General features: G+C 49.0%; 8 protein-coding genes across 12 annotated transcripts; 4 read left to right on the top strand and 4 right to left on the bottom strand.

Moving 5' to 3' along the window:
* The first annotated feature begins 604 nt into the window (after positions 1-604).
* On the top strand, positions 605-1,509 carry FVEG_15969 (hypothetical protein). The gene has a single exon (XM_018905197.1). It carries the CDS (start codon positions 780-782, stop codon positions 1,143-1,145), a length of 366 nt encoding a protein of 121 aa, XP_018752691.1. The 5' UTR covers positions 605-779; the 3' UTR covers positions 1,146-1,509.
* A 2,801-nt stretch (positions 1,510-4,310) lies between these two features.
* Positions 4,311-5,633, top strand: FVEG_06967 (hypothetical protein). Its single transcript, XM_018895442.1, has 3 exons — positions 4,311-4,382; positions 4,449-4,820; positions 4,882-5,633. The coding sequence occupies exons 2-3, from the start codon at positions 4,690-4,692 to the stop codon at positions 5,231-5,233; spliced, it is 483 nt and encodes a 160-aa protein (XP_018752690.1). The 5' UTR covers positions 4,311-4,382; positions 4,449-4,689; the 3' UTR covers positions 5,234-5,633.
* Positions 5,634-5,833: 200 nt separating this feature from the next.
* FVEG_06966 (cell division control protein 48) lies at positions 5,834-9,444 on the bottom strand. Of its 2 annotated transcripts, none has more exons than XM_018895440.1 (4): positions 8,839-9,444; positions 8,626-8,764; positions 8,325-8,574; positions 5,834-8,273 (listed from the first exon to the last, which is right to left on the bottom strand). In XM_018895440.1, the coding sequence occupies exons 2-4, from the start codon at positions 8,715-8,717 to the stop codon at positions 6,192-6,194; spliced, it is 2,424 nt and encodes an 807-aa protein (XP_018752688.1). In that variant the 5' UTR covers positions 8,718-8,764; positions 8,839-9,444; the 3' UTR covers positions 5,834-6,191. The 2 variants fall into 2 exon arrangements, with proteins under 2 accessions (XP_018752688.1, XP_018752689.1); XM_018895441.1 differs by having other exon boundaries at positions 8,325-8,681; positions 8,737-8,764.
* A 494-nt stretch (positions 9,445-9,938) lies between these two features.
* On the bottom strand, positions 9,939-11,819 carry FVEG_06965 (hypothetical protein). Its single transcript, XM_018895439.1, has 2 exons — positions 11,624-11,819; positions 9,939-11,567 (listed from the first exon to the last, which is right to left on the bottom strand). The coding sequence occupies exons 1-2, from the start codon at positions 11,627-11,629 to the stop codon at positions 10,560-10,562; spliced, it is 1,014 nt and encodes a 337-aa protein (XP_018752687.1). The 5' UTR covers positions 11,630-11,819; the 3' UTR covers positions 9,939-10,559.
* A 327-nt stretch (positions 11,820-12,146) lies between these two features.
* Positions 12,147-13,774, top strand: FVEG_06964 (hypothetical protein). Of its 2 annotated transcripts, XM_018895438.1 has the most exons (2): positions 12,147-13,510; positions 13,571-13,770. In XM_018895438.1, the coding sequence occupies exons 1-2, from the start codon at positions 12,787-12,789 to the stop codon at positions 13,573-13,575; spliced, it is 729 nt and encodes a 242-aa protein (XP_018752686.1). In that variant the 5' UTR covers positions 12,147-12,786; the 3' UTR covers positions 13,576-13,770. The 2 variants fall into 2 exon arrangements, with proteins under 2 accessions (XP_018752686.1, XP_018752685.1); XM_018895437.1 differs by having other exon boundaries at positions 12,147-13,774.
* FVEG_06963 (hypothetical protein) lies at positions 13,660-15,009 on the bottom strand. Of its 2 annotated transcripts, XM_018895435.1 has the most exons (3): positions 14,831-15,009; positions 14,612-14,709; positions 13,660-14,547 (listed from the first exon to the last, which is right to left on the bottom strand). In XM_018895435.1, the coding sequence occupies exons 1-3, from the start codon at positions 14,862-14,864 to the stop codon at positions 13,960-13,962; spliced, it is 720 nt and encodes a 239-aa protein (XP_018752683.1). In that variant the 5' UTR covers positions 14,865-15,009; the 3' UTR covers positions 13,660-13,959. The 2 variants fall into 2 exon arrangements, with proteins under 2 accessions (XP_018752683.1, XP_018752684.1); XM_018895436.1 differs by having other exon boundaries at positions 14,612-15,009.
* A 6,775-nt stretch (positions 15,010-21,784) lies between these two features.
* Positions 21,785-25,607, top strand: FVEG_06962 (guanine nucleotide-binding protein subunit alpha). 2 transcript variants are annotated; one of them, XM_018895433.1, is made up of 5 exons: positions 21,785-22,333; positions 22,936-23,202; positions 23,294-23,636; positions 23,687-24,243; positions 24,299-25,607. In XM_018895433.1, exons 2-5 carry the CDS (start codon positions 23,085-23,087, stop codon positions 24,340-24,342), a joined length of 1,062 nt encoding a protein of 353 aa, XP_018752681.1. In that variant the 5' UTR covers positions 21,785-22,333; positions 22,936-23,084; the 3' UTR covers positions 24,343-25,607. The 2 variants fall into 2 exon arrangements, with proteins under 2 accessions (XP_018752681.1, XP_018752682.1); XM_018895434.1 differs by lacking the exon at positions 21,785-22,333 and having other exon boundaries at positions 22,520-23,202.
* A 667-nt stretch (positions 25,608-26,274) lies between these two features.
* On the bottom strand, positions 26,275-26,694 carry FVEG_15968 (hypothetical protein; the record flags this gene model as incomplete). Its single annotated transcript, XM_018905196.1, has 1 exon — positions 26,275-26,694. One exon carries the CDS (start codon positions 26,692-26,694, stop codon positions 26,275-26,277), a length of 420 nt encoding a protein of 139 aa, XP_018752680.1.
* Between the last annotated feature and the right edge of the window lie 7 nt (positions 26,695-26,701).

The raw sequence follows: 26,701 nt of genomic DNA, 5'->3' as shown, positions 1-26,701 counted from the left end.
CAAGCCTACGCACAGATAACCCTGTCCCCGAAGACCCCTGCCAATGTCTTGTCCATAGACACTCTCTCCTAGCTTATACTGCGTTATTGCTTTTTCGAAACTCAAAACCGCCAGCGACTCATGCATCTTCGCCTCGGCAGGAGAAATGAGCTGTCATTACGAAGTGCCAGGCAGTATTCGACAGGCATTGCGTTTTCAATTGAGTCCTGGCAAGCCCATCTCGGGACTCGTTTAGATGTACAGTGCTGCTCAATGCCCTTTGACAGGCTACGGGCTGGCCGGTAGTCCTTTGATCATTATGTCGATTCCCATTCATAGCCCGTGGGATCAGACTTGACTTTCCCGTTCTGGCACTCGTAAATTTCACATAAATACAGGCCTCAATACTCTGTTCAATGAAATCAGTTCCAGAGACATCCTTCATGCAAACTCCGTTCTATTGGGTCTCGGCCTTGCCAAGAGCAACACATCCGTCCATATGCGGCTCGCCATCGGTTTGTGTTTCATAGGCCCACAAGGAGCTACGCATACGGGACGATACATACGACTAATAATGGCCGCCATTTGATGTTGCGTCTTGAGTGCTTCTGGCGAGTCATTCATTCTTCTTCATTCTACCAGGATACCACCCCCCGCTCTCTGTGGTTATATCATGTCGAGAAAATGCATGAATAGCATGCAATCGGTGTCACTCACTGTTCGATCAAGGGGTGTCCCTCATGGCTTGCAACGCTTCTGACTAAGCTCTCGTGGCTCCCTAACGTCGCTGCACGTATAATATGCAGCTGAATACACTTCAGCTGCCTGTTCTAGTTTTCTGGGGAAACATGTGCGTGGCTGCAAAGCAATGTGATGGGCGGATGCGTGGTGTGGGACGTTGGCTCTGCGCGGTACTTCACTTGACCGGTCAACCACGAGGGGATCCTGGAGATGGCCCACTACTCTTTGGCTCCGGCTCGTTCTTCGCCTCAAGCCTCGATGATCATCCCCCACATCAAAGGGCAAGATCTCCAATCCGATACTTCAGCCTCAATCGCGAGGGAGGCTTAGCCCAGCTAATCACCACCCTGTCAGCGAGTTTAGGCACCTCGGGTCGACGACATGCATCCCTGTGCATACATGCCTCATGCTATCACCTCAGGTAGATAGCTACTTCAAGGCATGGCTCACCGACAAGTCTGTCGACTAACGGGAAGTTTATTCCAGCAAATGGGGTTCATCCCGAGTTTCGATAACGGTTGCATTGTGATACAAACAAGCTTGCAGGTCTAGCAGGTTTCCGCTCCAATGGGTCCAACCAGCTTCACCGCGAGCCGAAATCATACTCAAGCCCTTGCAAAAGGAAGTAATACTGATGGCATTGCGGGACTTGTCGGGGCTTTCAACGGCTGAATGAAGCCGGTTATGCCTCACAGAAGCCGTCAAAGACAAGTTGTGAACTGTGTCTGAGTGACTGAGACTTTTGGGAGATAAGAAACGATAACACTGTTAAAAAATGTGAAAGCTGGGATGCTACTTGGGCTCGTCAAGTGGGCTATTTCTCTCTTTCCTCGCCTTGGGAAGCAGGGAGATCTCTAGCCGACGTCCTGCAACCACTTGGACAGAGACCGAAATATGCAGCTCGGAATCTCAACTCTGAATATGCAGGACGGTTGGTTTACTTTGCTTGCGATAAGTGCCTTCGTTTCAGATGTGACAGTCTGGCCTATCGGAAGCATGTGTTTCATGAACTAAAAACAACAGAAGTTCGTTTCACTTAGCCAAAAGGTCATGAAATATGATGAGATGGGCAACGTTTGCGATCCTGCTCGCCTGCTACTTTCACGAGTCTATTATTCGCATCAAGGGTATGTTAAACATCACCATTACACTTTTGGCATCATTTCCCAAGCTACGATCAGGGCAAGTTACTCATGACTTCCTAGATTCTATGCAAGTCCTTGGAACCCTCCAGATAGCCAGGAGGTTTCACATGAAGTTCTTATCTCGAAATCGCTGAGGGAAGGAATAAACCCTTGAACAGCTGTAAGTTGGGGCCTGTCTGACGTGTTAAAAAGAGAGTCCAAGAGCCCAAGAGCCCAAGAGCTCTCCCTGCTCTCAGCTGCAACTGTGATGGGTCGATGCGATAGCTTTCGCTATGAGGGCCTTTTTGTTGCTTTCTGGGTGCTGTTCACCGCCTATACAACTATGACCGCAATGTTTGGGGTGGCTACCGGGGTTGGCGAGCTACCGAACAAGCAACTGCCCCCCCAGCCAAGAACATTCGGTTGACTTCCCCAAGTTATCTCATCTCGCGGCAGCAAGGGCTCATGTGATGGCTTGGGACAGAGCCGTGCAGCGCGGGGGAGTGAAGCTTCCGGAAAATTACACTAGACTGTTACAGGAAGCTCAATTCCTTTGATCATGGCGTGGTAAGTTAACAAGCAAGACGAGACGGTGATGTGTCGGTGTGAAGAGTGAGTGCAATTCCTACATACAGGCTCCCACTGGGAAACTGTCATTACCGGGTATACCAACGGGTCGGGCCGTAAGTCATCAGTCCAAGTTCAGTCGAAAGTGGGATTTCTGGTGAGATAGTTGACATGGATTGGTGATTCGCGTACCGCCAGTCTGTGAAGTGGATGCCTGGGTAAAGTACCCGTCGGAACGCATTGCATAACCCAAGGCAAATCACTAGCGACCACAGGGCTCAACACCATCGACATCGACCATGGCATAACTTTGTATGTCCGTTTATCGTCATGGGCACAAATGTCAGCCCGATAGCCATATCGTGCTACCAATGGGCCATGGTACGCCCCGGATGACACCCGCATCGTCCTTGTTGGTTAAGGATGAGGATGGTTGCATCCTCTTAAGGCGCAAAGTTATGCCTAGTACACAGAACGGGGAACTCTTTCCCCCCGTCAGACGAGCATCTGTTTGTTGTCTGTCTTCCAACGACTTACACAAGTGAAACGACTTTTGAGGATGCAGGGTAAGTAGACCGTCTCGTACCATGTCGATGACATTCTTAAAGGATGGTCAATATGTCCGCTGCCGTCGGCATCCCAGATTAGCCATGGCGAATAACTTTTGTTTGTTCCGATGTCGTGACCAATTTATCGAAGCGAGCGGCCAACCCATTGGCTTGGTCGTGAGGCACCTTAGAATTGCAACCCAGCCCAATGGCGGGGACCTTGTCATGATGATACGAGTTTTGCGTCTCAAGTCTGACTCAACTCTACAGACATTATTGACGTGGAAGAAAATGGCGTCAGGGAACGTAGTGAGAGCAACCTGGACGCATCCTACTGGCCATTATATGTATTGAAGAACGATGTACGACTGTCGGCCGTCTCTTTTCACGTTATACCCAAGAGATACAGTGTTGCCATATCTCGTGATATGCCCCCCCTGCCAGCCTCCAGAAACTGATTAAGAACTCACATCTAAATAATACAATTGTCCCATAGACTCATAATTCACCTGGCCTAGAATGCTGAAATACAGGCAGAACTTATTCAGGCTCTTTTCGTTAATCTTAATGTCTTTATGGTTTAATAACTCTGCTTGTTGCATGAAGTTGTCATAAGACTTAAGTTTCGCTTAACCATGCCTTACTGTTAAGCTGTTTCGAGATGGCGAACAAACATGACAGATAGAACCTATGTCTTGAGCCCGTTGTCTTATCTTGGACAGGAACAGTACTTCCAATGGTCATTGACAACAGCATTGAGATATGACTGATCGTGTTGAGTTGACGGAAATTTCCAAGTCCACAGTGCAATATCACCAAATCTCGTGAAACAAGGAGTGCCATGACATCTCAATCTCTTTTAGACCGGATGTTGCCCACAAGATGAGTTTGATTAGGTTGACAAAATCTCTTTCGCGATATGTAGTGCGTGGTGTAAATCAATGAACTAGGTAGACTTACTAGGGTTCAAAATCGTAAACAAGCCACTCAGCAAGCGAAGAGATCTTGACCAGGGATAGAAACCGCAAAAACCTCTCTGAAACGTACAGTGAGAAATGACAATGGATTTGAAGGAACAGTTCCATTGTGCTCTACTGAGGCTTCTATTAACCAAATGAGATGTCTTGCTAAGTTCTCATCTCATTGTCGTCCAGGGCGTGTAAGTGCTTGTTCTAAGTTAGTAGTTACAGCTTATTGTGTTGTTTATTCTTCCAATATTGGGATTGGTTGATAGGAGGACAATAAGTTTCTCTGTGGAGCACCGCCACAGCCAGAGTGGAGTATTGCGCCCAATCAGACCCAGATATACTTCAGCCTTGTGTGCCCTGAAGCTTTTATCCCCAGCCTCAGCCTTGCTACTACATTCTGACGATCAACCTCTATCTTCTGTATCATTGAGTTGAGCTCTAGCGATACATTGTGGGTGGGTAAAAGCTCCATTTTGGCCCTTTGATCAAGTCGGAGAATGCCGCTAACCGTATTGTTCTAGTTCAATTGTTATCTAGGAGATAGACGAAGCGACACTCCTGACGCAGCGGGCAACATTCGAGCTTCGGAGCGACCGATCGAAAGCTCTCGCTGTGTCTTGTAAACGATATTTGGCTCAGTATTGAAGGGGAAGCTAATGCGATTGACCAAGAGTCCGCTCAGATCGACACTTCCCGTCTTCTCCCGTCTACGCTCTTCCTCAGCGGGACCAAACTTGATTATCCTCCACCTGCATCGCCATCATGTCCAACAACGCACCCTCTACCCCCGTCAAGGTGCCATCCAGCGCCGCAAACCACACACAGGCGACTCTGGATCCAGATTTACGGTCCCAAATCAACACAGTTCTTCTGCGTGACGGTCACGTCTCAAAGTACGCCCCCACCCTCCCTCGCCAGTTTCCATCATGACAACCTACTAACCCATTATCCAAGAATACAAGATGCTCTTCTCCACGCGCTGAACTCTCATTCTACGAACTGGCCCACGGTTATCCAATCGCATGCGCTCGCTCTGCTGCGCTCTGGCGAAGTCACAACCTTTCCCGCCCTACTGAGTCGCGTGCTCGAAGATGTCCGCCACGATTCTGCCCTCAACCCCATATCATCGAGCTCGAACGGAACGAGTGCCAAGCCCGCCACAAACGGCGATGCCCCCAAGACCAACGGTGCGGCTGATGCTAAACCTAGTCTTGCTGTGCCGGTGTCGGTAATCGAGGAGGCTCTTCGCGTCACCAGGGAGAGCCTAGAAGCTGTTTGCGACATCGAGGACGAAGGAACCGCTTAAGATGCGGCTATAGCTTGAAACCTTTAAAGAGAAATTCTAATGTCAGGAGGTGATAGAAGACATGGCATCTCGTCGCATCAGGATATATGCCCGGCATTCTGAATCACGACAAAATCGAAGAGAAAATCCAAACAATGCGAGAAGCCCAACAACGAAGGCTTCGATAACTCGGGTGCTTACCACCCATCATACATCAACATGTCCTACATGCGCAAACCCGGACAGCTCAGGATACGCTCAAAAGAATAGCTGAACGAGGGCCTTTCTTGAATAGCAAACTCACTCATATTATATATAATCGGGCGTTGGAAGGGAGATAGGTTCCCGAAAACAGGGATACGAGACGATAACTACGTATGACACAAATGAATAGACATTACCTTGATGACATTCTCTGACGATTTTGCTACGGTGAAAAATTAATGTCTGCTCTTGGCGCCACAATGCTGATGTACTTTCATGAATATCTCTAACGTGACGGCGAGAAATGTTGATTTCCGGCTGCAAACTGATGGAGCTCTCAGCTTCATTGCATTAGGCGACCGTTCAACAAGAAACTTGTAACAAAGGTAATAAACACTACAGGGGCCAAGCAGGAAGCGGCTGTCTCGACAAAGATTTATGACGTCTGTTAACATAGTATAATCAATTTAGCACACAGGAAACAATCACTCTTAGACTCGACATAAAGCTAAGGGAATCAATTTCATCATCTATCAAACGCAAATCCGTCTCGAGCCACACTGAGACTACTTTCATACCCTTCTGGCTCATCAGAAATGCCAGGATCAGGTTGCCGTTCTTCTTTCCTCTACCATTCTACCAACTCCCATTCGAATATCAGCCGCATAGAATGCGTGAGTAGATTGCTCACTAGCAGCCTACGAGCCAATGTAGAGATGTGCGAGTGAAATTATTAGAATACAAAGGACTCATGTCCATCCAGTCGTTGCCGTCCTTAGTCGTAGAGATCATCATCATTGCCAGCATCGCCAAATGAGTTACCACCGTCAGCACCAGCAGCCTCGGCACCGGCCTCGGGGAACTTGAAGAAGGCACCAGGACCAGCGTTCTTCATCTGTTGGGCAAAAGCCTCGTACCGGCGAATCTCAACGTCAGATACTGACCGGCGAGCCATCTGCATGGCCTCCTCGAAGTGGGCCTTGGTCAACTCGGGCACGGGGTCCTCAGCATCCTCGTCTGTGTCCATCTCGTCACCAGCAGCCTCGCGAGCCTTTTGGCGCTCGATATCGGCAGCAATAGACTCCTTGATGGCGATCTTGACAGCACGCTGTGTGATAAAACCGATATCAGCACCAGAGAAACCGTGGGTCTTGGAGGCGATGTAGCCGAAATCGATGTCGGAGGCGATGGGGGTCTTGCGGAGCTGCGCTTTGATAATGCTGAGACGACCAGGCTCATCGGGCAGAGGTACGTAGATGAGCGAATCGAGACGACCAGGTCGGCACAGAGCAGGGTCGAGCTGCTCGGGTCGGTTGGTGGCGCCAATGACGAAAACGTTCTTCTTTGAAGTCATACCATCCATCTCAGTCAGGAGCTGGTTGACGACACGGTCAGAGGCACCGCCAGCATCACCCATGGATCCACCGCGAGCCTTAGCAATGGAGTCAAGTTCGTCAAGGAAGACAACGCAAGGGGCGGCAGCACGGGCCTTGTCGAAGATGTCTCGGATGTTGCTCTCAGACTCACCAAACCACATGCTGAGAAGCTCAGGTCCCTTGACAGAGATGAAGTTGGCGGCACACTCGTTGGCAACGGCCTTGGCCAACATAGTTTTACCAGTACCAGGAGGACCAAAGAACAGTACACCTCGAGAAGGAGACATACCGAACTTGAGGTACTTCTCGGGGTGATCGACAGGGTACTGAACGTTCTCCTTGAGATCCTGCTTGACCTCCTCGAGACCACCAATGTCCTCCCAGCGAACATTGGGAACCTCGACGACGGCGACCTCGCGAAGAGCCGAGGGATTGGACACACCAAGGGCGAAACGGAAGTTTTCCATGGTGACGCCGAGAGAGTCGAGAACCTCGGCATCAATTGTGTCCTCGTCGAGATCGATGAGATCCATCTTCTCACGGATCTGCTGCATAGCGGCCTCAGAGCAGAGGGCAGCAACATCGGAACCGACGTAACCGTGTGTCTCGGAGGCAATCTGCTCCAGGTCGACGTCATCGCCGAGCTTCATATTCTTGGTGTGGATCTGAAGGATCTCAAGACGGCCAGTGGGGTCAGGGATACCAATGTCGACCTCACGATCGAAACGGCCGAATCGTCGAAGGGCGGGATCGATAGAGTTGGGACGGTTGGTAGCAGCCATCACGACGACGTTGGAGCGGGCCTTCATACCGTCCATGAGGGTAAGGAGCTGAGAGACGACTCGTCGCTCGACCTCACCATTGGTCTTCTCACGCTTGGGGGCGATAGAATCAATTTCATCGATGAAGATGATGGCAGGTGAGTTCTTCTCAGCTTCCTCGAAAGCCTTTCGGAGATTTGATTCGGATTCACCAGCCATCTTGGACATGATCTCAGGACCGTTGATGAGGAAGAAGAAAGCGCCAGTCTCGTTGGCAACAGCTCGAGCCATTAGAGTCTTACCGGTACCGGGGGGGCCGTAGAGCAGAACACCTCGGGGAGGCTTGATACCAATAGACTTGAAAAGCTGGGGATGTCGGAGAGGAAGCTCAACCATCTCTCGGATCTGAGCCATTTGCTTTCGGCATCCACCAATGTCATCATAGCCAACCTCGTTGAGGTTGTTCTCTTCCTCGTCTCGCTGGATAGGCTCGCCCTCGCAGTGAATAACGGTATCTTGTGCGACGATACCATACTCGGGAGGATCGACCTCGACAACCTTGAATTCTACTTGTCTCATACCACCGCGAACGATAAACAAGTCTCCTTGGCGAACAGGTCGGTAAGCTTCTCGGAAGTAGGGAGCGAGGAAAACGTCGAACAGGGAACCGGTGATACCCTCGACGGTATCAGCGATGGGGAGAACAGCAATTCGCTTGGCCTGCAGAAGTGTTAGAAGCTAGTTCATTTTTATAGTTCGGTGGTTACTGACGTATTTGATATCCGGGCAAGGGTGGATGGTGATCATATCACCGTGCTTGACTCTCAAATTGTGGCGAACGACTCGGTTGATACGAGCGCTGCCATCATCGAGTTCCTCGTCAGCAAGAACAATGAGGACGGTGTCCTTTCTCTTCTTGCCTCGAACCAGAACGGTATCACCTCGGAAAAGCTGGAGCTGATCCATAGTGGCCTCGGAAAGGGCGATAATGCTGTTGTCATCGTTGACGGCATCGGTGACCCTTGGGTGATGTCAGTAATTGTATGCGAACTGTACAGCGCAAAGCACCTACATCAACTGATTGGGCTTCTTCTTCTTCTTCAGAATCGCGGTCGCGACATCATCTTCCTGCACAGCGGTTAGCGGCAGGTTGGGGGATCTCATCAGATGGGATGTAACTAACGTTCTTGACCTCGGCGCCGGAAGGGTCGCTGTATCTTGTGAGTAATTCCGCTTGCCAAAATAACAGTGATCGGAATATATCCAAATCTGGTTGTTCACATACGTCAAGTTGACCTTCTTATGAGGGTGGTGCTCGTCAGGCTGGGGAGCCATGATGGTTATCTGGATGCTTCAGGCGAAGCTGATGCTGGCTCGGTGATGACGAAAGGAGGGGGAGTTGTGAGTGTTGCAAGGTAAAAAAGCCAAGTGCTGGCTCTTTCGTGTGTAATGTGGGTTTAAATAGATATTGCAGAGGAGGATAATTCGTGGGGAAATGTAGAGACAAAGTTTGTATCGAAGGTTGAGAGATGCAGGAGTTAAAGCAGAGGTCAGGTCGGAGGTAAGGTTCGAGCTGTTCTCAAAGGCCACAGGGCACCTTCCCTCTCATCGGAACTGTTGACAGCGATTCACTGGCCGACCGCCACAGCTGTGGGCCAATGATATCACCGGATGCCCTAAATCGGGTCGGAACAATGATGTTGCAGGGGTAAACGTAGCTTAGCTCAGCCGTGCTCGATGGTGGGGCTCCAGGCTGGCACTAGCATGATGAAGCAGAGGCGGTAGCAACAGGCAAACAGAGAGTGACGACTGCAAAGGCAAAAACAGGTGGAAGCCAGCAGAAGCTTCCATTGTGCTGTAATAAGGCGAGTTTTAGTCGCAAATGAAATTGTAAGTTTTCTCTGTAATGATTTTGAATTTACTTGCGTAAGCTATCCTTTCTTACACATATTTCGCTCATGATCCCGCCACCTTGTTGAGTGCCACGCAGGAACCGTGGACAGAACTTATTAGCTCTTGCATTAGGTTGGTAGCTTGGTCTACTGTCCAAACTGTCTGCATATGGCGGTCATGGTGGATCAAAGGCTTCCATCTCTTGCGCGGCCCCAGTTGCCTAGGTACCTCGACATTCAGCGTCTCAGATGGCAATACCAACTATACTTATTATGGATCAAGTCTTGACTCACTCGCCATTTTCCAACACTGGTGCTATTCTGCCCATTATAATTCTTCAAGGAATCTTATAAATCCTCTCGCCTCTTCGCCATCCATCCAGTAACCCACTGTACACTGCTGACAAACATGATGGACCGACCCATGACTTGTCGGCAAGGTGAGGAATGGTGTCAACCGGGGCCGTGCTATGACTCGGGGCATCTGGGCCTCCTCAAAACACTTCCTCTCGACCGTGAGGTACTAGCTGCAGTTATTCTTTGTCCAAGCTTCAAGCTTCTCATGTTTACCTATCATCGCAACTACTAGTAGCTACACTGCCTGATGTTACCTCCAAGGAGCAAGACAACTTCCGACATTTCAAAAGGGCGCCATAAATAATTAGTCTCAAGACCAACAAAGCAAAAATCAAAGCTTGCTAAGTCTATCTCAAACCTATTCGAGTTTTCTTGTTGCTTTGAATATATATTCTAAGTGTTCTCCTCTCCTATGTCTCCTATGCCTCGTGATCCAAAGGCTACCCTGGAGCTACAGAACCTACAACCAATCATAAGCTCTGTTGGTATGTGCAACTCATAATTGACACCATGGGCGAACACATTTGTATGAATGTACTACTTATGCTGGTTTCATTTTTTCATCGCGGGTATATTCCGCCCGGCGATGTATCTCGATGAACAATTCTGAACCTCCTGGGCTTGTGAGAAAGCTCATGTGTTATCATGGAAGCAAGTATCAAACTCTATAGGTAGCACATCAAGCATCACAAAGCCATCATATGGAGCCGCACTGAGATCGTCTGCAATGACGGCACAACCTTCATAGAGATAAATACTACTCATCCTTCTCAAACGCATCATTAAGATACGTCACAAAGGTGTCTCTCAGCCGTGAAGACTTCATATCGCCCACAGCCTCCAATCCGATACCACCTCTATTCAACCCCATGAACGCTCTCCTTAGTCTCTGTAATTGTGGGAGACCAACCTTCTTGCCCGCGGGTAAATGTATCGTCAGTTCTGTAGAGCCAGACGGTATCCGTACTTCGTCAACGTCGTCGCCCTCTCGCTGTGCTTCGACTATGCGCTTCACAACATCAGATGTCTCGCGATCTAGGAGATACAAGTAGTCACCACTTTCCTCACGGCCGCGCTGTATTGTTGCTTGATTCGGGCGCACAACCTTACGGGCTTCACCGGCAATTGCGTCCCAGAGGTCGGAGAAGACCTTGTTGGTTTGGGCCTCATCGTCCTCCCAGATAAGCGTGAAGAGAGGACTATCCCACCTGGTCATGGGATTGGGTTCTTCGTATCGAAAGACTAAGTTGTCCCAGTTGCCGGGCTCATATGGCTCTGCAGACTCCACGATCGTATCACCAGAAGTTCTATCTGAAGGCGTTGCCTCTTCTGTATTCACAGTCTTGGATGTACCAGCCTCTCTCTTGCTTAGTCTGGCCTCGTTGATCTCCCGTGCCTTATCCACTGAGCATCCAATCTGCAGTACACAGCTCGGTGTGCGTACAGCCTTAGATTCGCAGTGTAGTTGGTATCGCCAACCCTTGATGTAATTTAAGCCATCAAGAATTACAATATCCTTGCCGCTAAGTACGCGCTTCACGGCGCCATATATTGTAGCGCGAGCATCCTTCTCTGAGGCGTTGGCAGACCTGGTATGTGCTGGAAGACTCGAAAGATCGTAAACGGAACGGGAGATAGAGAGTGATTCGTCAGAGATGAGGTGTAGGCGATATTTAGAATCGACGATGCGCTTGGAGAGGTAATCGTAAAGTTGTTGTGATCGTGTCGACTTGCCTGAGGTAGGTAGTCCAGAGACAATGATGAGCTGGGTAATGATTTAGCTGAGGGGTCGTGTAAGTTGTCACAAAGTGGGGGACGCACAGGCATCGTCTGGTGAGAGGAGAGATTCAATCTTCCTGGATCGGCAGATACAGTTGGAAATAGTAGTAGTATGTGGATATGAGGCCTCTTTCGGCGCTGTCGAAGTTGGTATGGAGGTCTCGTTAGTGGAGGAAGTTGTCGATTGGAGAATTTTAGAAAGGCTCGACGTCATTTGGAGGGCTCACTTTGTGTAGGTGGGGTGACTGTAGCTTAGTGCCCGGGCCTGTAAGACCCTTGATGCCTAGACCAACAGAACCAAGCTCGAGTGAGTCAAATCACGGCCTCGTATAATGCAATTCGTTATCAGCTAAGCACCAGTAATTCAGAGAGCTTCTGTTCCATTTTGATTTCTCTATCTCTTCAGCAGGAGAATAGTTTGAGGCGGCAAAGCCGAAGTAACAAAGATACCCTCCACCTTACCTTATAAGCTTACCTTACCTTAGGCAGATATCGATAATTGCAGTTTCAAGAACTTCTAGAAAAGGGAATCTAGAATTCTATTTAGCAAAGAACTTTCTCTTGCAGGTATAAGCCACGATCCTACATGCAGAAGAAGCGTCACTGACTAACATATTCGCTCTCGCTCTGGTCGTTCACACGGATCACGGCACTCGAATAGACAGCCCTACAAGGTTAGGTTCGTTACAGCCACAGACCAGCCCATTTGAGCAGATCTCGAGCTAAACCGAATTGGGCATGCGATTCGATGAATGAACCCAGCCTTTGAGGCATATCGCATTCACATTTTGCATGCGACCCTGTATCTCGGAAATCTGATGCCACACAGCGGCAAGGTTTATGGTTAAGTCTCTGTTTCTCATACATATCCGGTAAGGCATATTGTCTCGTTTGGGTAACTCTCTCGAGCTGTCCATATTCAGTGGGGAGAAACTGAGGCTATGATGTTGCCGTTGTGCCGACTATACAGCATCTCCTATATTCAATCTAGGAATGTGAGTCGACGGTGACATGTATAAGTATGCCTGTATCTCTCGAGTTGAGAGGAATATTCAATAGATCAGAACGACAATACAATCACCACATCTTTACTCCATACTCTTCCCCTACCATCAATACATTTACAAGCCAACCATTCTCCAAGAACCGTCTTGTAACTCGACTGACTTTCTGTTCACACACTTACCACAGCAAATTCAACTACAATGGCTCGACCTATGGAAACTCACGATGACATCGCCATCGCCGAGATTGTCATCTATAGCTTCATCCTTATCGGAGCCCTCTTTCTCTGCAAGACTCATGGCTTTGGACGAACTGCTGGCTGGCTCTATATCTGCATCCTATCACTTGCCCGTCTAATCGGCTCTTCAATGCTTCTTGCAACCATCAATGACCCGAGCAACACAAGCCTCTACGTCGGCTGGCTTACCCTGAACGGTCTCGGTCTCGGCCCCTTGATTCTTATCCTTCTCGGCCTGCTTAGTCGTTGCTTCGACTCTATCAAGCGGCAGGGCGGCCCCGGCGTTCTACCAATCTATCAGCGGGCGATCCAACTTCTGATGCTTGCTGCCATTATCCTTATCTCAGTTGGCGGTGCCAACTCGGACTACGAACTCGACGGCTCCTCTCCCAGTGTCAAGTACAACTCCGAGTGCAAGATTGGTGTTATCCTCATGATTATTGTACTTGTCTTGGTTTTGGGCCAGTTCTTCCTTGCTCTCCGTAGCCAGTCCTACATTGCCGATGGCGAGCATCGACTTCTTATCGCCGTTGGTGCTTCTCTGCCCTTTGTTGTTGTCCGACTTGCCTACACCTGCGCTCTCATCCTCGGCGGCCACAAGCAGGATGTTTGGTTGTATCTCGGTGCTGGTATAATCATGGAGATGATGGTCGCGATCATCTGCGAGGCTGTTGGGTTCACTCTCTGTAAGGCTCCTAAACCCACAGAGAGCCAGGAGATGATTAACATCAAGGACTCGACTGAAGCATAAGCCACGAATGTCTAAGAAAAGTGGCGGATGAGACTTTTGAATACATTGCAACAAAAGGTTAGAACATTCGATTTCACAGATGCATTTGGGTATACAGGAGCCTTGATCTACATATAATACAGCTTTCCTATGTCTAGCGAGCAAACAAAGACTTTATACATATTCCCATCAATTCAATTCTTAACATGAGCGTTTCGCATGTCTTTCGTCTATATTGTCTAGCCTTTCCAGAATGCTGGACAAGATAGAGTAATCACAAGAAACAGATCCAGAAAGCCAGAATCTCTCTTAACCCCACAAGATCAGGGTATAAATGCGTGAAAAAAGCAGTCCAAAGAAGCATTCCACAAATGGCAACTCAGAAGAGTATAGTATATCCAAGGTTTACATGACCACACAGCAGGCCTTCTCCAACTTCTTTAGAATCCAGGACAGCACCTGTCCGTCGTCATCGTTCTGCTGTTCCTGCTGGTGGTGCTGAGGCTGATGATGCTGAGGCTGATGATGCTGAGGCTGGTGATGCTGCTGCCCACCATGGTGACCACCGTAACCATCAGAGTGCGAGGGAGGGATGGGATCTCCGCCCTGGAGGTTGATGATAATCCGTCCTGTGTTGTCCTCATCGGTTTCGTACCGGAGACCAAGTTCTTGGCACAGCTCCTCGACCTTGGGCTTGAGCTTTTGGACACCACCAGCTGAGTGGTGTCCCTTGCCGACAATGGCATAGAGATGTGTCTGTCCATTGCGCTGGTCTGCGCGAATGCGCTCCTCAAGAATACGCTCAGCCTCCTCGACATAGAGACCGTGAAGGTCAATCGAGTCCGCCTCTACACGGCCAGAGGCGTTGTTCTCACGAAAGATGAAATCGGCTGCTTGCTGGTTGTAATCATCCATACGGGCAGCATGTGCCTTGCCCTGATTAGAGAGCTCCTTTGCTCCAGCACCATCGCCATCTTCATATGCTTGACGCGACTGCAAGCAAAGTTAGCTGGCCGTATATTGCCCTCTGGCCGACATGAGTTGTATTCAAACGTACGCGCGCGAAGCAATCGTTGCGCTTTTCCGCCTCGGCTCGCGCCAGGTCTCTCAATCGGTCGTACTCTTGCTCAATATCGTCATCGTCGTGGGCAAAGGCTAACCAGATCCAACTGTCAGTGTTTGACGTCTCGTATCAAAGCGCCGCACTTCGAATTCTGGCGTTGCCGATTCCGGCGCAAAACAACAACTTCTAGGTATGTTCTTTGTGATGACGTACCGCGACCGCCCAGTCGATGCATAGGAATAGACATTTTGCTATTTCGAAGTCTGAATAGTCCAATTCCAACCGTTGCCCGTTTTGTCTACCCAAGAAGAGGATCTTTTTGTCGTTACCGTTGTTCTGGGCTCTGTCGGTGAGAAAGTTGAAGCTTGGGCTCTGGTGTTGAGTTGGCGATCTGCAAGTGTTGTCAATTAGTGGCGCCGCCAAGCTACAGTGATACTTGTATGGTGCCAAGACGGGTATAGCTACCTACCTACCTATTCGTCTATATACGGCACCCAACTATCACCGATTTCCCTGCCACCTCCTTGCCCTTTGCCATCTTCATAGACGCGAGGCCTCTTCAGAGCACTCCCGGGTCGAGAGAGGAACTTGTTTAATGGCGGCAGAGATCTAACTAGACCTTGGAGATCCTACTATCGCATGCATCTATTGATCCAGCCACCCAATGTTTCAGACCAGCTTCAACACTGCAACGTCGAACAACCTTAGGAGAGTGATTTCTGAAGAGTGAATGTTTCATGCTTGTCCTGGAAACAGACTTCAATCAACACCTGAACATAAATGAGTCTTGATCTAACGATCTGGCAAATGCTTCCAGTATTGAGATGAGCCATTGGTCAATCATGTGGGCTCTAGACCTCTCATACACCAGATGGATAGAATGCCTACTCTCTTCGATGATCTCTTCTCTTCTTCATCACAAGCGTCAATTATTTATACAAATGTCGATAGTTATTATAGCAATATCTGCACCATCTAGAATCATCAACGAACATTCGTTGCGAATTATACAAATGCTCAAATCTGCCGGCAAATTCTTATACAAAGTTTCAGCCACTAGGTGTCAAGTCGAGGCAAAGGAACAAAGCAATTGGAAGGTGTTTTTGACAAGTCCAAACTTTAATAACAACTAGTAAAGGGCTTTGGAAGCTTATAAGTGATAGTGGCAGCCCGCTAATAACTGATTTCCTGTTATGGGATTTGGTTTATACGCCTCCATTCTCAATCAGTGTCTCTGGTTAGGCTGAGAAGCTTTGGCCTGGAAGCAGACTTTCGATCCTCAAGATTTGCCATTCCCGATGTCTATACGAATATTCAAGCCAACTTCAATGCCTGACCGAGTCCCGTTGACTCGGCACTGCCCTCTATCAGGTATTTGGTTGAGAGTTGTATCGCCAAACTGACCTCAACCTTGGATAGAATCATGTTGACTCGCATACCAACCATCATCCAATGACCCAAAAGCCGACCCAAGGCTAACATCAACGCATCGTGGAAGTACAGATCCAGAGCTTCGCTCGAAATTGCTTCGGAAGAAGTTTTGTGGCTTGCTCGAGTGGTCGTCACATCGTCTTTGTCTGACTCTTAACAAGTTCTACTTGCCATATCATGTATAACTCAACCGCCTCAACAGTTCTTGTTGGTACAGGCTTTACTATCCTGTAGACAGAGCGGCGTTCCTATTGCGATTGCATACTCAAGACCGTCATTCATCGTCTGCGTGGGAAATCGTTAGAGGCTGACCTAGATCGTCTCATCCGCACACCAGATCGCTGAATGTCCGTTTCATGTTTGGCCAAGAGTCTGAGCGGCTTCAACCGTCACTTGAGCTGTCTAATCCGAGTTGATCAAGTTGTGGTCAGGTTTGTCACTTGACAGTAGCTCTTTCAGTATGTATCCTGGAGTGGATTGTCTGTTCCGGGGACTCGTCATGCTCATGCTAGTCTCATCCTACCAAAGTTTCCAGAGCCAGGTCTGATACAAATCTCTCAACATAAGTGAGGATCGAGGAACAATGAGCAAGTGGTTGTTACAAAGATTCGCAACTCTTGTTATAAGAGAGTCTTCGTTGAGAAGGTAGCGTAGCCATCGTCTTTGTGTGAATGTGCTGGGCGTGTAATACTGGAAATCAGTCCACGATACTAAAGTTAGCAACCAAAGATCATATGTTACATCGAATGGAAAAGAGAAGCATCTTTAATCTTGTTCCCAGCCTCGGTTGGTTACCAACCCGTGATGATGCCATTCAGAGGTTGTATTGGAGATGATTCGCATATCATGAGCATCAGGAGTAGATCAAAAGCGGAACAAGCCTGCCATGTGGCCACCCTGTTTGAGGAAATGGTCCCGTCTAGAAACTTGATAAACTCCACTTCGCTAAATGAATATCGTGCTGGAGCTTGAAAGCATGAGTGGTCTCGGTGCTGTTTAAATTGCTTTATTTCTTCAAGAGCCCACGCGAAATTTGGGGTCCGAGAGCTCCTTCAGCTAGCAAGGATGGGTGGTCTTGAGTTCGTGACACAGTACCTATTTCCAGCCAGCGATATCCGCATGGCCGTGGGAAAGTTATGACAACATCGATCAGAACGGACGCAGTCGAGCGCCCATGTATCATAGATGATGATGATGATGATCAACATCATATCGTTCGTGTGCTGAGCACCAAGTTCCTGGAACTCGGAGGCTCAGAGCAAGGATAACCAATCATTCAATGTGAGGTTCAAGATCTGAGACTTGGATCTTAGCGAATAGATTTAATGGACCGATCACTCCCCCAAAGAACGAACAATCTTGAAACAATTCCAAAAAAGTAAGTGGGCAGACATTAAACTTTGGCCGCTGGAATCCGGATAACGCTTTCTACCAAATATTGACAAACATCTTGATTCTGGAGCGCAGGTGATCAGAGATCCCAGGAACTCCGAGAGGTCTGATCACCAACATGGAGACACGGCCTGCCAACCACCAAAGAAACGTGTGGGCCAACACGGAATCGCCTTGAGGCAGACGTCCACTAAACAAAACTGTCAATTACTGAAATGGGCCAATTACCGTTGAGGGTGTGGCCGAGGCTTTTGAGGATGCTCAGCTCTCAGCGTCCATTTCACTGGGAAGATCTATGGCGTTGATTGGATCACGGCCACTTCTACGTACTCCATAAAGGCTAAGTTAGTAGTTAGTTCTCTCACCAAAAGCCCGCTACGCTTGAGTCAGTCGCGACGATATTACATACGTACATACTTACAAGCCTCTTCACAGGGGGCTTGGGGGACAGTGTACGGATAGGTAATACGGGAATGCTTAACCGGGCAGGAGACACCAGAAACGAAACGAACTTTGTAACTATTCCCAGATTGTTTGCTCGGACTTTGTCGATCATGATAGCTAAACGGCCAGTGTCAGTGTCAGTCAAGAAAGACACGAACAACAAAAGGTCTGAGTGTCTGTCTTTGGTCGTTTGATACCGGACGGACCGCCATGCCCAAGTCCCCTGCCTCACGCGGCTCCTTGATGATCGACGGAATGTCGCAGCGACACCCAGAAGCTGGCACTTCCTCTCACTAGCTGTAGATCTGTTGACAGAAGAGAACCATGATCTTGAGTGCTGAATAGACCCGATACGCTTCGACCGTTGAGAGGATAAAGGTTCGTTAACTCCGACGAGACACTAGGGCATAAGATGCAAGCTGTGTCGCAAATAAAGTGCGTAGTACGGTGCTAGTGTAGCATGTTCCTGCTGCCAGCCGCACAAGCTGTTCCCGAGTTATTCTGTTACAGTATGAATATTACATACAGAGTAGGAGATAGGTTCATAATAGCAGCTTGCTACAGGCCATGGTTCATGCCAACTAAAATGAGCCTGCACAGATCCAATACGTAGCTCAGACCGGAGATTCTTAATCAAGACTGCAGTTCCTCTTCTAGATGGCTTCTGTGCCGAAAAGCGCTGCTGCTACGGAGGTCCCTGCCAAAAGTTTTGTCCTGGCCCCCTGTCTATGAGACAGGGATTCAACCAATCAAAAGCTAGCTAGATACATCGGTACTTTAGTCTTATCTTATCAGCCCTGGAAGCTTAAGACCTATCACCTTAGAAGCCACTATAGCTTATAGTTATAGCGCTTATCTTGCTATCGATAAGAGACCTCTTGTACCACCTGGTATTGATAGAAAGCTTCCCTGCTAGTGCTCTTTAGCTTGACAGGGGGTCGGGACAAAACTTTTGGCAGGGACCTCCGTAGTGACTGAAGGACCCTTGGCGCCTCTACGCTTCTCGGGCGATCCCCCTTTAGTAGCGTCTGCAGCGACCCATCAACTAGGAAGACCCCGGTCAGGAGACAAGGAGCTTGCCAGACTAGCAGTATCATTTGACATTCAGTGGCCTATGTGGAGCGATAGTGACAATGTAGACTGCTCAGTCAAGATGCTTCAAACGGCTGAAACGTTGATTAGCTGGAGTTGAGGGCACAAAAGGAGCAACAATGCGGAGAAGATGGATACAGTAGGACACGGCACTGTTGGAGGTGGACGATAATACCAAGATAATGCCGATTGACTGCGGGAGGCGGGACAGACGCGCCTCGATGCAATGGGCCGATATTGTCTCAAGCTGAGGAGCGGTGTTATTGATGATGGCGATGATGACGGCATGTAAAGTATGTATCGCTGACAGACACCATGACAGTAAGTACATGTGAGAAATGATAGCCAAGCCTGAAACTTGCACTGTAATTAACTTTTGAGAGTGTTTGTTGACGATACCTGATACCCACAGATGCTCTGAAAACGAAAACAAATGGATCATGATGCAAGGTACCATCGTGAGAATGACATGGAGCCCCCAGCACTTTGACTCTTGCGTCAACCCGTACGGAGTCCCTAAGCTGTAACAGCAGCTGCTGGCCAATCGCAACATCATATTACGCAAGATACTGTACTCAGTCACTCCTGAACACGACCACAGACGAATATTCGCCGTTCTAACGTCGTATTAAGCTCAGGGCACTCACTTATAGCACACCTCGATGGATTTGAGAACCTGACCTGGCCTGACGTTTCGGATCAAGTTCCCTGGCCTGTGATGGACGCTGCAGGTTGAATGAAACTCGGATCCGAGCCGAAATGATCAAGACTGCAACTCTACGGCTCTACGGCTTTATCAAGCTCAAAGCCTCAAACAACAAACATCAAGACTGGGTCCGAGTTCTGTATGAAGGGTGTTTCAACTGCAGAACAGAGCTTCATCAGTATCATGCACTTAGTCATCTCGCTCGAGCCTATACCAGCCAGCCTTATTATTAGCCCATCGTCCCGTGCATCCAAGCCATCCAAGAGCTGTAACAACTCCACAGTTCATCGGGATGGCCCCTATTTGTATATGTTTCGTTGACCGTAGATCGGTTGGTTCTCCGTACAGTACGGAGTATATATGGCTGCTGAAATTGACTTACAGAGACTGCCATGTTCGTGTGTGGTGCCGTTCTTTCAGCACTTTCAATTGCGATATATGACTGATAACTTACTATTGATATTCTGGAAACGAACCGTTGAAAAAGTAATTTCTCGGCCGTGTCCGATTGGCTTTTCGAACTGTAAAAACATTTACAATTTCACATCGTCATCAGTGTCATACCTAGCTTCTGCCACTATTCATAGTCTCCCTCCCTCCCACTGGATGCCCTTTCTGATTCATTTGATCGCCCGTCTGTACTTTGGCTTTCATGATCATCCCGCCGCCGGGCAAGACGCTATACCCCAGAAGGCCAGGTCTTGTCTGAATCGATTGGGACGAACGACAAAGCTCCACTGGCTTCCAAAGCTAATCAAGTTGTTCTGCAACCGGCAATAGAGCAGAGAGCATGGCGATGTGTAACGAGCAACTGGAGTAGGAGCAGGCATTTAGATAGTAGCTAGGTAGCGGATGCTTTTCCTTTTGCGAGAGTCAAGTCATCGCTTCATTAGCTGATGAGACGGGTTTGTCAATGCCTGCCCGTTCGCTCCAACTTAGAAACCATGCCATGCCATGCCCATCTCCCATGGATACCCACAGCCAAGTAGATGGCACCATTACTCCACCTCATCGTGGTCCTGGTCTGGTCTGGCGTTGAATTGGTTCCTGGAAAAGGCTCGCTCGTTTGAGGACGGGTTTAAGCATGTTGTTCAATGGAGGAACCGGCTCTCTGCAGGCGCTGGTAAGTTTCCTCCTATCGCTCGCCATGCAGCACTGTCACAGCAGAATGCGATGATCATCACCATGCATTTCAAGTGCCTTGAATGGATGGCTTTGGTTCCCGTCACGAGCCAGAACCAGTGGGAGCTTTGCTGGGCAACCAATGGATCGACCACTTACGACATGGGGCGTGTCCAGTAGAAGCTGGATCTCTCAAGCGATACTTAAGTGGGGGAGGCTCCGAGCTCAAGGCTGCGCTGAGGAATTTCCACACTGTATGTTTGGATAGATGCAAGCAGTGGATTTGTGTATCTTTGTAAGGTGACCCCAGGAATTAGAGACTGCGCAGGACTTTCACTCTGGTGATGATACCGAGGTGGCTTGCTAGGCCTGCTGGCCTTGTCAGGGACCTGGCGTGCTCTTGATGCTCTCCAATCTCTCTGAAAGTGCACTGATGGTGATGAAATGGAGTGCATACAGAGAGGGTCTGTCCCCTGGAGTCCGCTTTGATAACCTCCAGGATGTTGCTGTAAGCATTGGATGGCTACCAGGGTCCAGAGTTCCCTGACCCTCAGTTCAGGTACAATTTGAGTACCGTACGATTTGCTTCGACAGCAATTGCCTTCCGACTTTGAGCAAAGAGAGATTTCCTGAGGTATATCGTTATATGAGGAGTTCTAGCTTTCATACAGAGTACCTCTGTTGATTCAGCGGCTCGTGCTGATGGGCAGACAGACTGTGAAACCATCTTCCACTCACCCAATCTGTACATGAACCCGGGTAATAAACGAGAGCCATGGATCTTAATGTACTGTAAATGAAAGTGTCTGGGGCTAAAGCGGTAGCAGAGGACCCTGCTAACCAACTCTAGTAGGTAAGGTTTACCAGAAAGGTACCAGATAAACACCGGGGTTCTCTGCAAAACAAGCGGTACTGTACTGTACCTGACTGGGATGGCTCATCTCATCTCATTTTCTTTTTCTCTTCTTTGGCTTCCAGTGGCAGACCAGTTCCCATCTGGCTGGCTCCAAAAGCTCAAGGCACGCCTCTTTTCTGCCTTGTATCCAATCAGCAGCCGCTACACTTTCGTTGACGGTGTCCCCGGCCGCATCCTTTTTTCCCTCTCTCCTAATTGCGTCCACCCGCCGCCGTCTTTAATTCTGCTTCTGCTTCTGCTGTCTGTGAACTCATTCTCTCCTTTCTAAAACCACAGTCCCGCCTCTCTGTGATTGCTGCTTTGTGCCCGTTCCGGCTTCCAGTCCGTTTATTTAGGGTTCCTCCTACTGTATCTACTCTACCAGGGCTGTTCGTCCCATTCTCATCTTCATTCCCACCCGCTTGTCCTGTCCTGTCCTGTCACATCCATCCCAATTCATCCACATACCCGCCAGCCGCTTTTGCCTCTCCATTTCTTTACTGTTCGAGCATCGACGTATCATCACCTGTGAAGAAGAGGGAACACCATTTCGCCGCCGCTGCGCCAGGACATCACAATCCAAGTTTGTTACTGTCTGCAGAGCTCAAGCGATATTGTGAGGTCAGTTCAGAAGGTTAGTTACCACATCGCAGTTCTCTACGCGGTTGCGCCTGTTCATTTCTTTCTCTTCTTCACTTGATCACCTCAATCCCAGAACGGGCAGCATAATGAGGTACCACCCGACGATACCTACCTTACTGTACACCCCCTGTTCTCCACCCCCCGGGCTACCTAAAAAGCTCCAACCTCTAGGCCTAGGGGGCCCCTCACCCCCTGGCCCAGGGGAGGAGGCGCGAGAGATTCCGCCCTGGGCTGGGCCTTTTTGGCCTTTGCTGGCACGACTCGTGTGTCGTGCCCCAAATTGCAGCCTCTCTTCTCCCCCAGTCGTAATGCGCACCTTAGTCCCAGTCAGTCGTGGTCCCGGTCCCCAGTTACTTGCGCTACGCCAAAAGCTGCTTCTGCATCTCCTTTTCTCCTCCTTCACTCCACCTTTTTACCTTACCTCAACCTTACATCGCCTTGCCTTCGCCTTCGCTTTCGTCTGCTTTTTCCATCTCATCTCTTTTCTCTTCTCTATACCTTGACAAGTCGGGATCCTTTTACCCTCGACCAGATTGTCTTTTCGTTAGAGCCACGACTTCGAGCGTTGTTAATCACTAACGTCGACGGCTCTAGATTATACCCATCCACCCACCTGTTTCGCGACCACGACGGCACACGTAAACACCGCGTCGTCGACGTTGTTTAATCAGTCCCAGCATTCCCTATAAACCTTGCGGGAAAAAAAAAGAAAGAAAAAAGAAGTAAACAGCGCTACCGTCACAATGGGTTGCGGAATGAGCACAGAGGAGAAGGAGGGCAAGGCCCGGAATGAGGAGATTGAGAACCAGCTCAAGCGCGACAAGATGATGCAGCGAAACGAGATCAAGATGCTTCTGCTCGGTATGTTTGCCAATTACTTCGGTCACGCGCGATCCCCAATGCAATGAGTCGCGAAGACTGTCGATCGGGCCGCTTTCTAACACGCTCACAGGTGCTGGTGAATCTGGAAAGTCCACCATTCTCAAGCAGATGAAGCTCATTCACGAGGGTGGCTACTCGCGCGACGAGCGGGAATCCTTCAAGGAAATCATCTTCAGCAACACTGTTCAGTCAATGCGTGTTATCCTCGAGGCTATGGAGTCTCTCGAGCTTCCTCTCGAGGACCAGCGTATGGAGTACCACGTTCAGACCATCTTCATGCAGCCCGCTCAGATCGAAGGCGACGTCCTGCCCCCTGAGGTTGGCAGCGCCATTGAGGCTTTGTGGAAGGATCGCGGTGTGCAAGAATGTTTTAAGCGATCTCGCGAGTACCAGCTTAACGACTCAGCCCGATAGTATGTGTATCCGAGGGAAACAACTACTTTCGTTTACTAACCTCCAATAGCTACTTCGACAACATTGCTCGCATCGCCGCTCCTGATTACATGCCAAACGACCAGGATGTTCTCCGATCTCGTGTCAAGACCACCGGTATTACCGAGACCACATTCATCATCGGCGACCTTACATACAGAATGTTCGACGTCGGTGGTCAAAGATCCGAGCGAAAGAAGTGGATTCACTGCTTCGAGAACGTCACCACCATTCTTTTCCTGGTTGCCATCTCTGAGTACGATCAGCTCCTGTTTGAGGATGAGACTGTCAACCGAATGCAGGAGGCTCTTACTCTCTTCGATTCCATCTGCAACTCAAGGTGGTTCATCAAGACATCGATCATTCTGTTCCTCAACAAGATCGATCGCTTCAAGGAGAAGCTGCCTGTCAGCCCCATGAAGAACTACTTTCCCGACTACGAGGGCGGTGACGACTATGCCGCGGCTTGCGATTACATCCTCAACCGTTTCGTCAGTTTGAACCAACACGAGACCAAGCAGATCTATACCCATTTCACCTGCGCAACCGATACCACTCAGATCCGCTTCGTCATGGCGGCTGTCAACGGTCAGTTACCCCGACTCGAGTGTCGTCCAAATTCCAGTATTCTAACAAGCTGCAGATATCATCATCCAAGAGAACCTGCGTCTCTGTGGTCTCATCTAAATGATCTTTTTTTTTCTTGCTGTCACAAAACACGAATACCCTCGAACTTAATAACGACACTGTTTAGATGGGCCACGGGGATATGGCTCACGATTTTTTCTTGTACTCGTCACACCGGAGGAGCGAAGGCGCAAGTCAACAACTGCGTGACTCCTTGGGTCGACGACGGATACTGACGGTCCGGCTCACCCGTTACGCCAGATATACTACTAGCTTTGGCTGTGCCCAGGTCGACCTTGGTTCCGTTTCTTTGTAAGGATTTTCCGGTTGATGGATGGGAGTTGAGTTGCCTTGTATCACAAAAACGTCTTTTTAAAGGGAGAAGGATTTTAAGAACGGTGGACCACAGATGATGAAGCCGCGAAGGCTAGTGGTCATGGCCGCCCATGACGTCGGGAAGATATGATTTGCCCGTTCAAGAGCGTGACGGACGAGGCTGGAAGAAGGGGTCATTATTTGCATCTAAACAGTACGGGCGATGGAGGATGGTGGTCATCTACTTTGTTTAATTACGAAACTCTTTCCTACCACTACCACTATCACTACCGCCCATGCCTTGTTACCCTCCGCACGTTAGCATCGTATTGTTTACTCGTCACTCGGATGCGGTGTTTTCTCGTTTAATTTCAACTATCAAAGTATACCGTAAAATAATGATTTGGCGCGTCTTTCGTCTGAAACAAACTCACCGCCTGTCGCCAAATTCCGCACCTGCTCATGTCTTGTTTGCTCTTTTCGCTTGCGTTTTGACTCACTTTTCTGTTGGCGTATGTCTTGAAGTCAAGCCCAGTGCCCGTTTTTGCCCAGAGCAGAGGATGTAAACGCGCGCTACCCACGCACGTTTCCCAACGAGGACACATCCGGGTCCATCTCCCTACAGAACTATGGAGGTTTTGTCTCTGATGTGAGACATGCGTGGGAGCAGTTGGATGTTTGCTTATGATGATGTCCTCAAGGCCGAGATAAACAAAATCATGTGTCTTGACTCAACCTCGTTCTCCTTCCTGTGAGGCAAAATACACGTGAGAGATGGCAAAAAGGGAATGTTTCACACAAAGATCGTACGAGGGGCGGCGATCCAGTTTCTACCGTTCATAGAAAATATACATACGCAGCAAATAGTCACATCCTATGGCGACTCACGTGTTTCATAATCTTGTCTGTTTTTGGTTGTCTCAATTTTGTCAGGAAAACTATGCTCTAAGGCTACTCCTAATAGACTAGATCCGACAATCTCGGCATCAAAGCATCCCAGAGCATTTGATCCATTCTTGCTCGAGATCGATAATGGTACAGATAGTAGTCAATCTCCATCTAGAGCCAACCCAGGCTGCCTGGCCTCCAAAACTGCTTGGAAGTTGCCATACACACACTAGCCTTGCTATCGGTTTGTCCTGAATACATGATCATACAAGTTGGTAAAGAAAATAGTTCGGCTGAGCTGCACGGATATCGAAGATTGGCGACGTGTGTCTTGAGTCGAGCCAGCCGCGCGGTACTGAAAAAGGAAAGATTCGAAAAAATGAAATGGTGGGTGATTATTGCTCGACATGGCGTACACGCTCATAACTACGAGTATGTTGGGCTCGTACGCATTCTTCTCATCCAGTGGTGACACAATGCGTATTCCAATAGTAGTCTCAAGACAGAGAGTAGCCCGAAATCGGCGGCAAACTCACTTGAGATAACACAATAAGCGAAGGGTTCCAAATTCTGGTCCAAGGGACATCAAGGAGTACTGTGATTTGGTTAGTAGGATCCAGCGAACCATGTGAGTGGACTCACATCACTCGACAACTCTATAGTACGTTGCCTGGTCTTTTTATTCTTTCATGTTCTGCGTGTTAGACGCATTGCTGAGGGTCGTCATAGCATTGAGCCTTGCTCAATGGAGGCGTTGTGCATCGGCGGCCTCAATGAGCATAGAACCACTCAGTTCTCATATGGCGGGGTGTTTAAGAGAGTCAATGTCATAGGACGTGCTTCGACATTCTCCTGAGAAAATCCTTCCTGTGACGAGGCTTGCTGAGCAGACTGCTCTGGAGAGGAAGGCTCGTAGGAAGAACTGTCTTCGGAAGAACTGTCTCCGGAAGCGTGCTCCTGGTGGGCATTGTCCTGTGAAGAAGGCTCTTGGGAGAGTGGCTCCTGGGTGTGGTCATCACCAGAAGAGATTTGCTGGGGACCAGTCACCCCAGAAAGCTGGGTCATGAAATCGTTGCCGTCAGAAGTGGCAAGGAAGTCATGCAACTCCGCGAGGCGAATGCCGAGCTCCTCGGCAGCCCTCTCTACCTGTGCAAACTTTCGTTCTCCTTGGCTCATAGCAGCGACATTTGAGACAACATTGCCGACCATGTTATTG

This window comes from Fusarium verticillioides, chromosome 7, assembly GCF_000149555.1.
Source record: "Fusarium verticillioides 7600 chromosome 7, whole genome shotgun sequence".
NCBI classification, from domain to species: domain Eukaryota; kingdom Fungi; phylum Ascomycota; class Sordariomycetes; order Hypocreales; family Nectriaceae; genus Fusarium; species Fusarium verticillioides.
The sequence above is the reverse complement of the archived record's forward strand: the minus strand, read 5'-3'. Positions and strand labels throughout refer to the sequence as shown.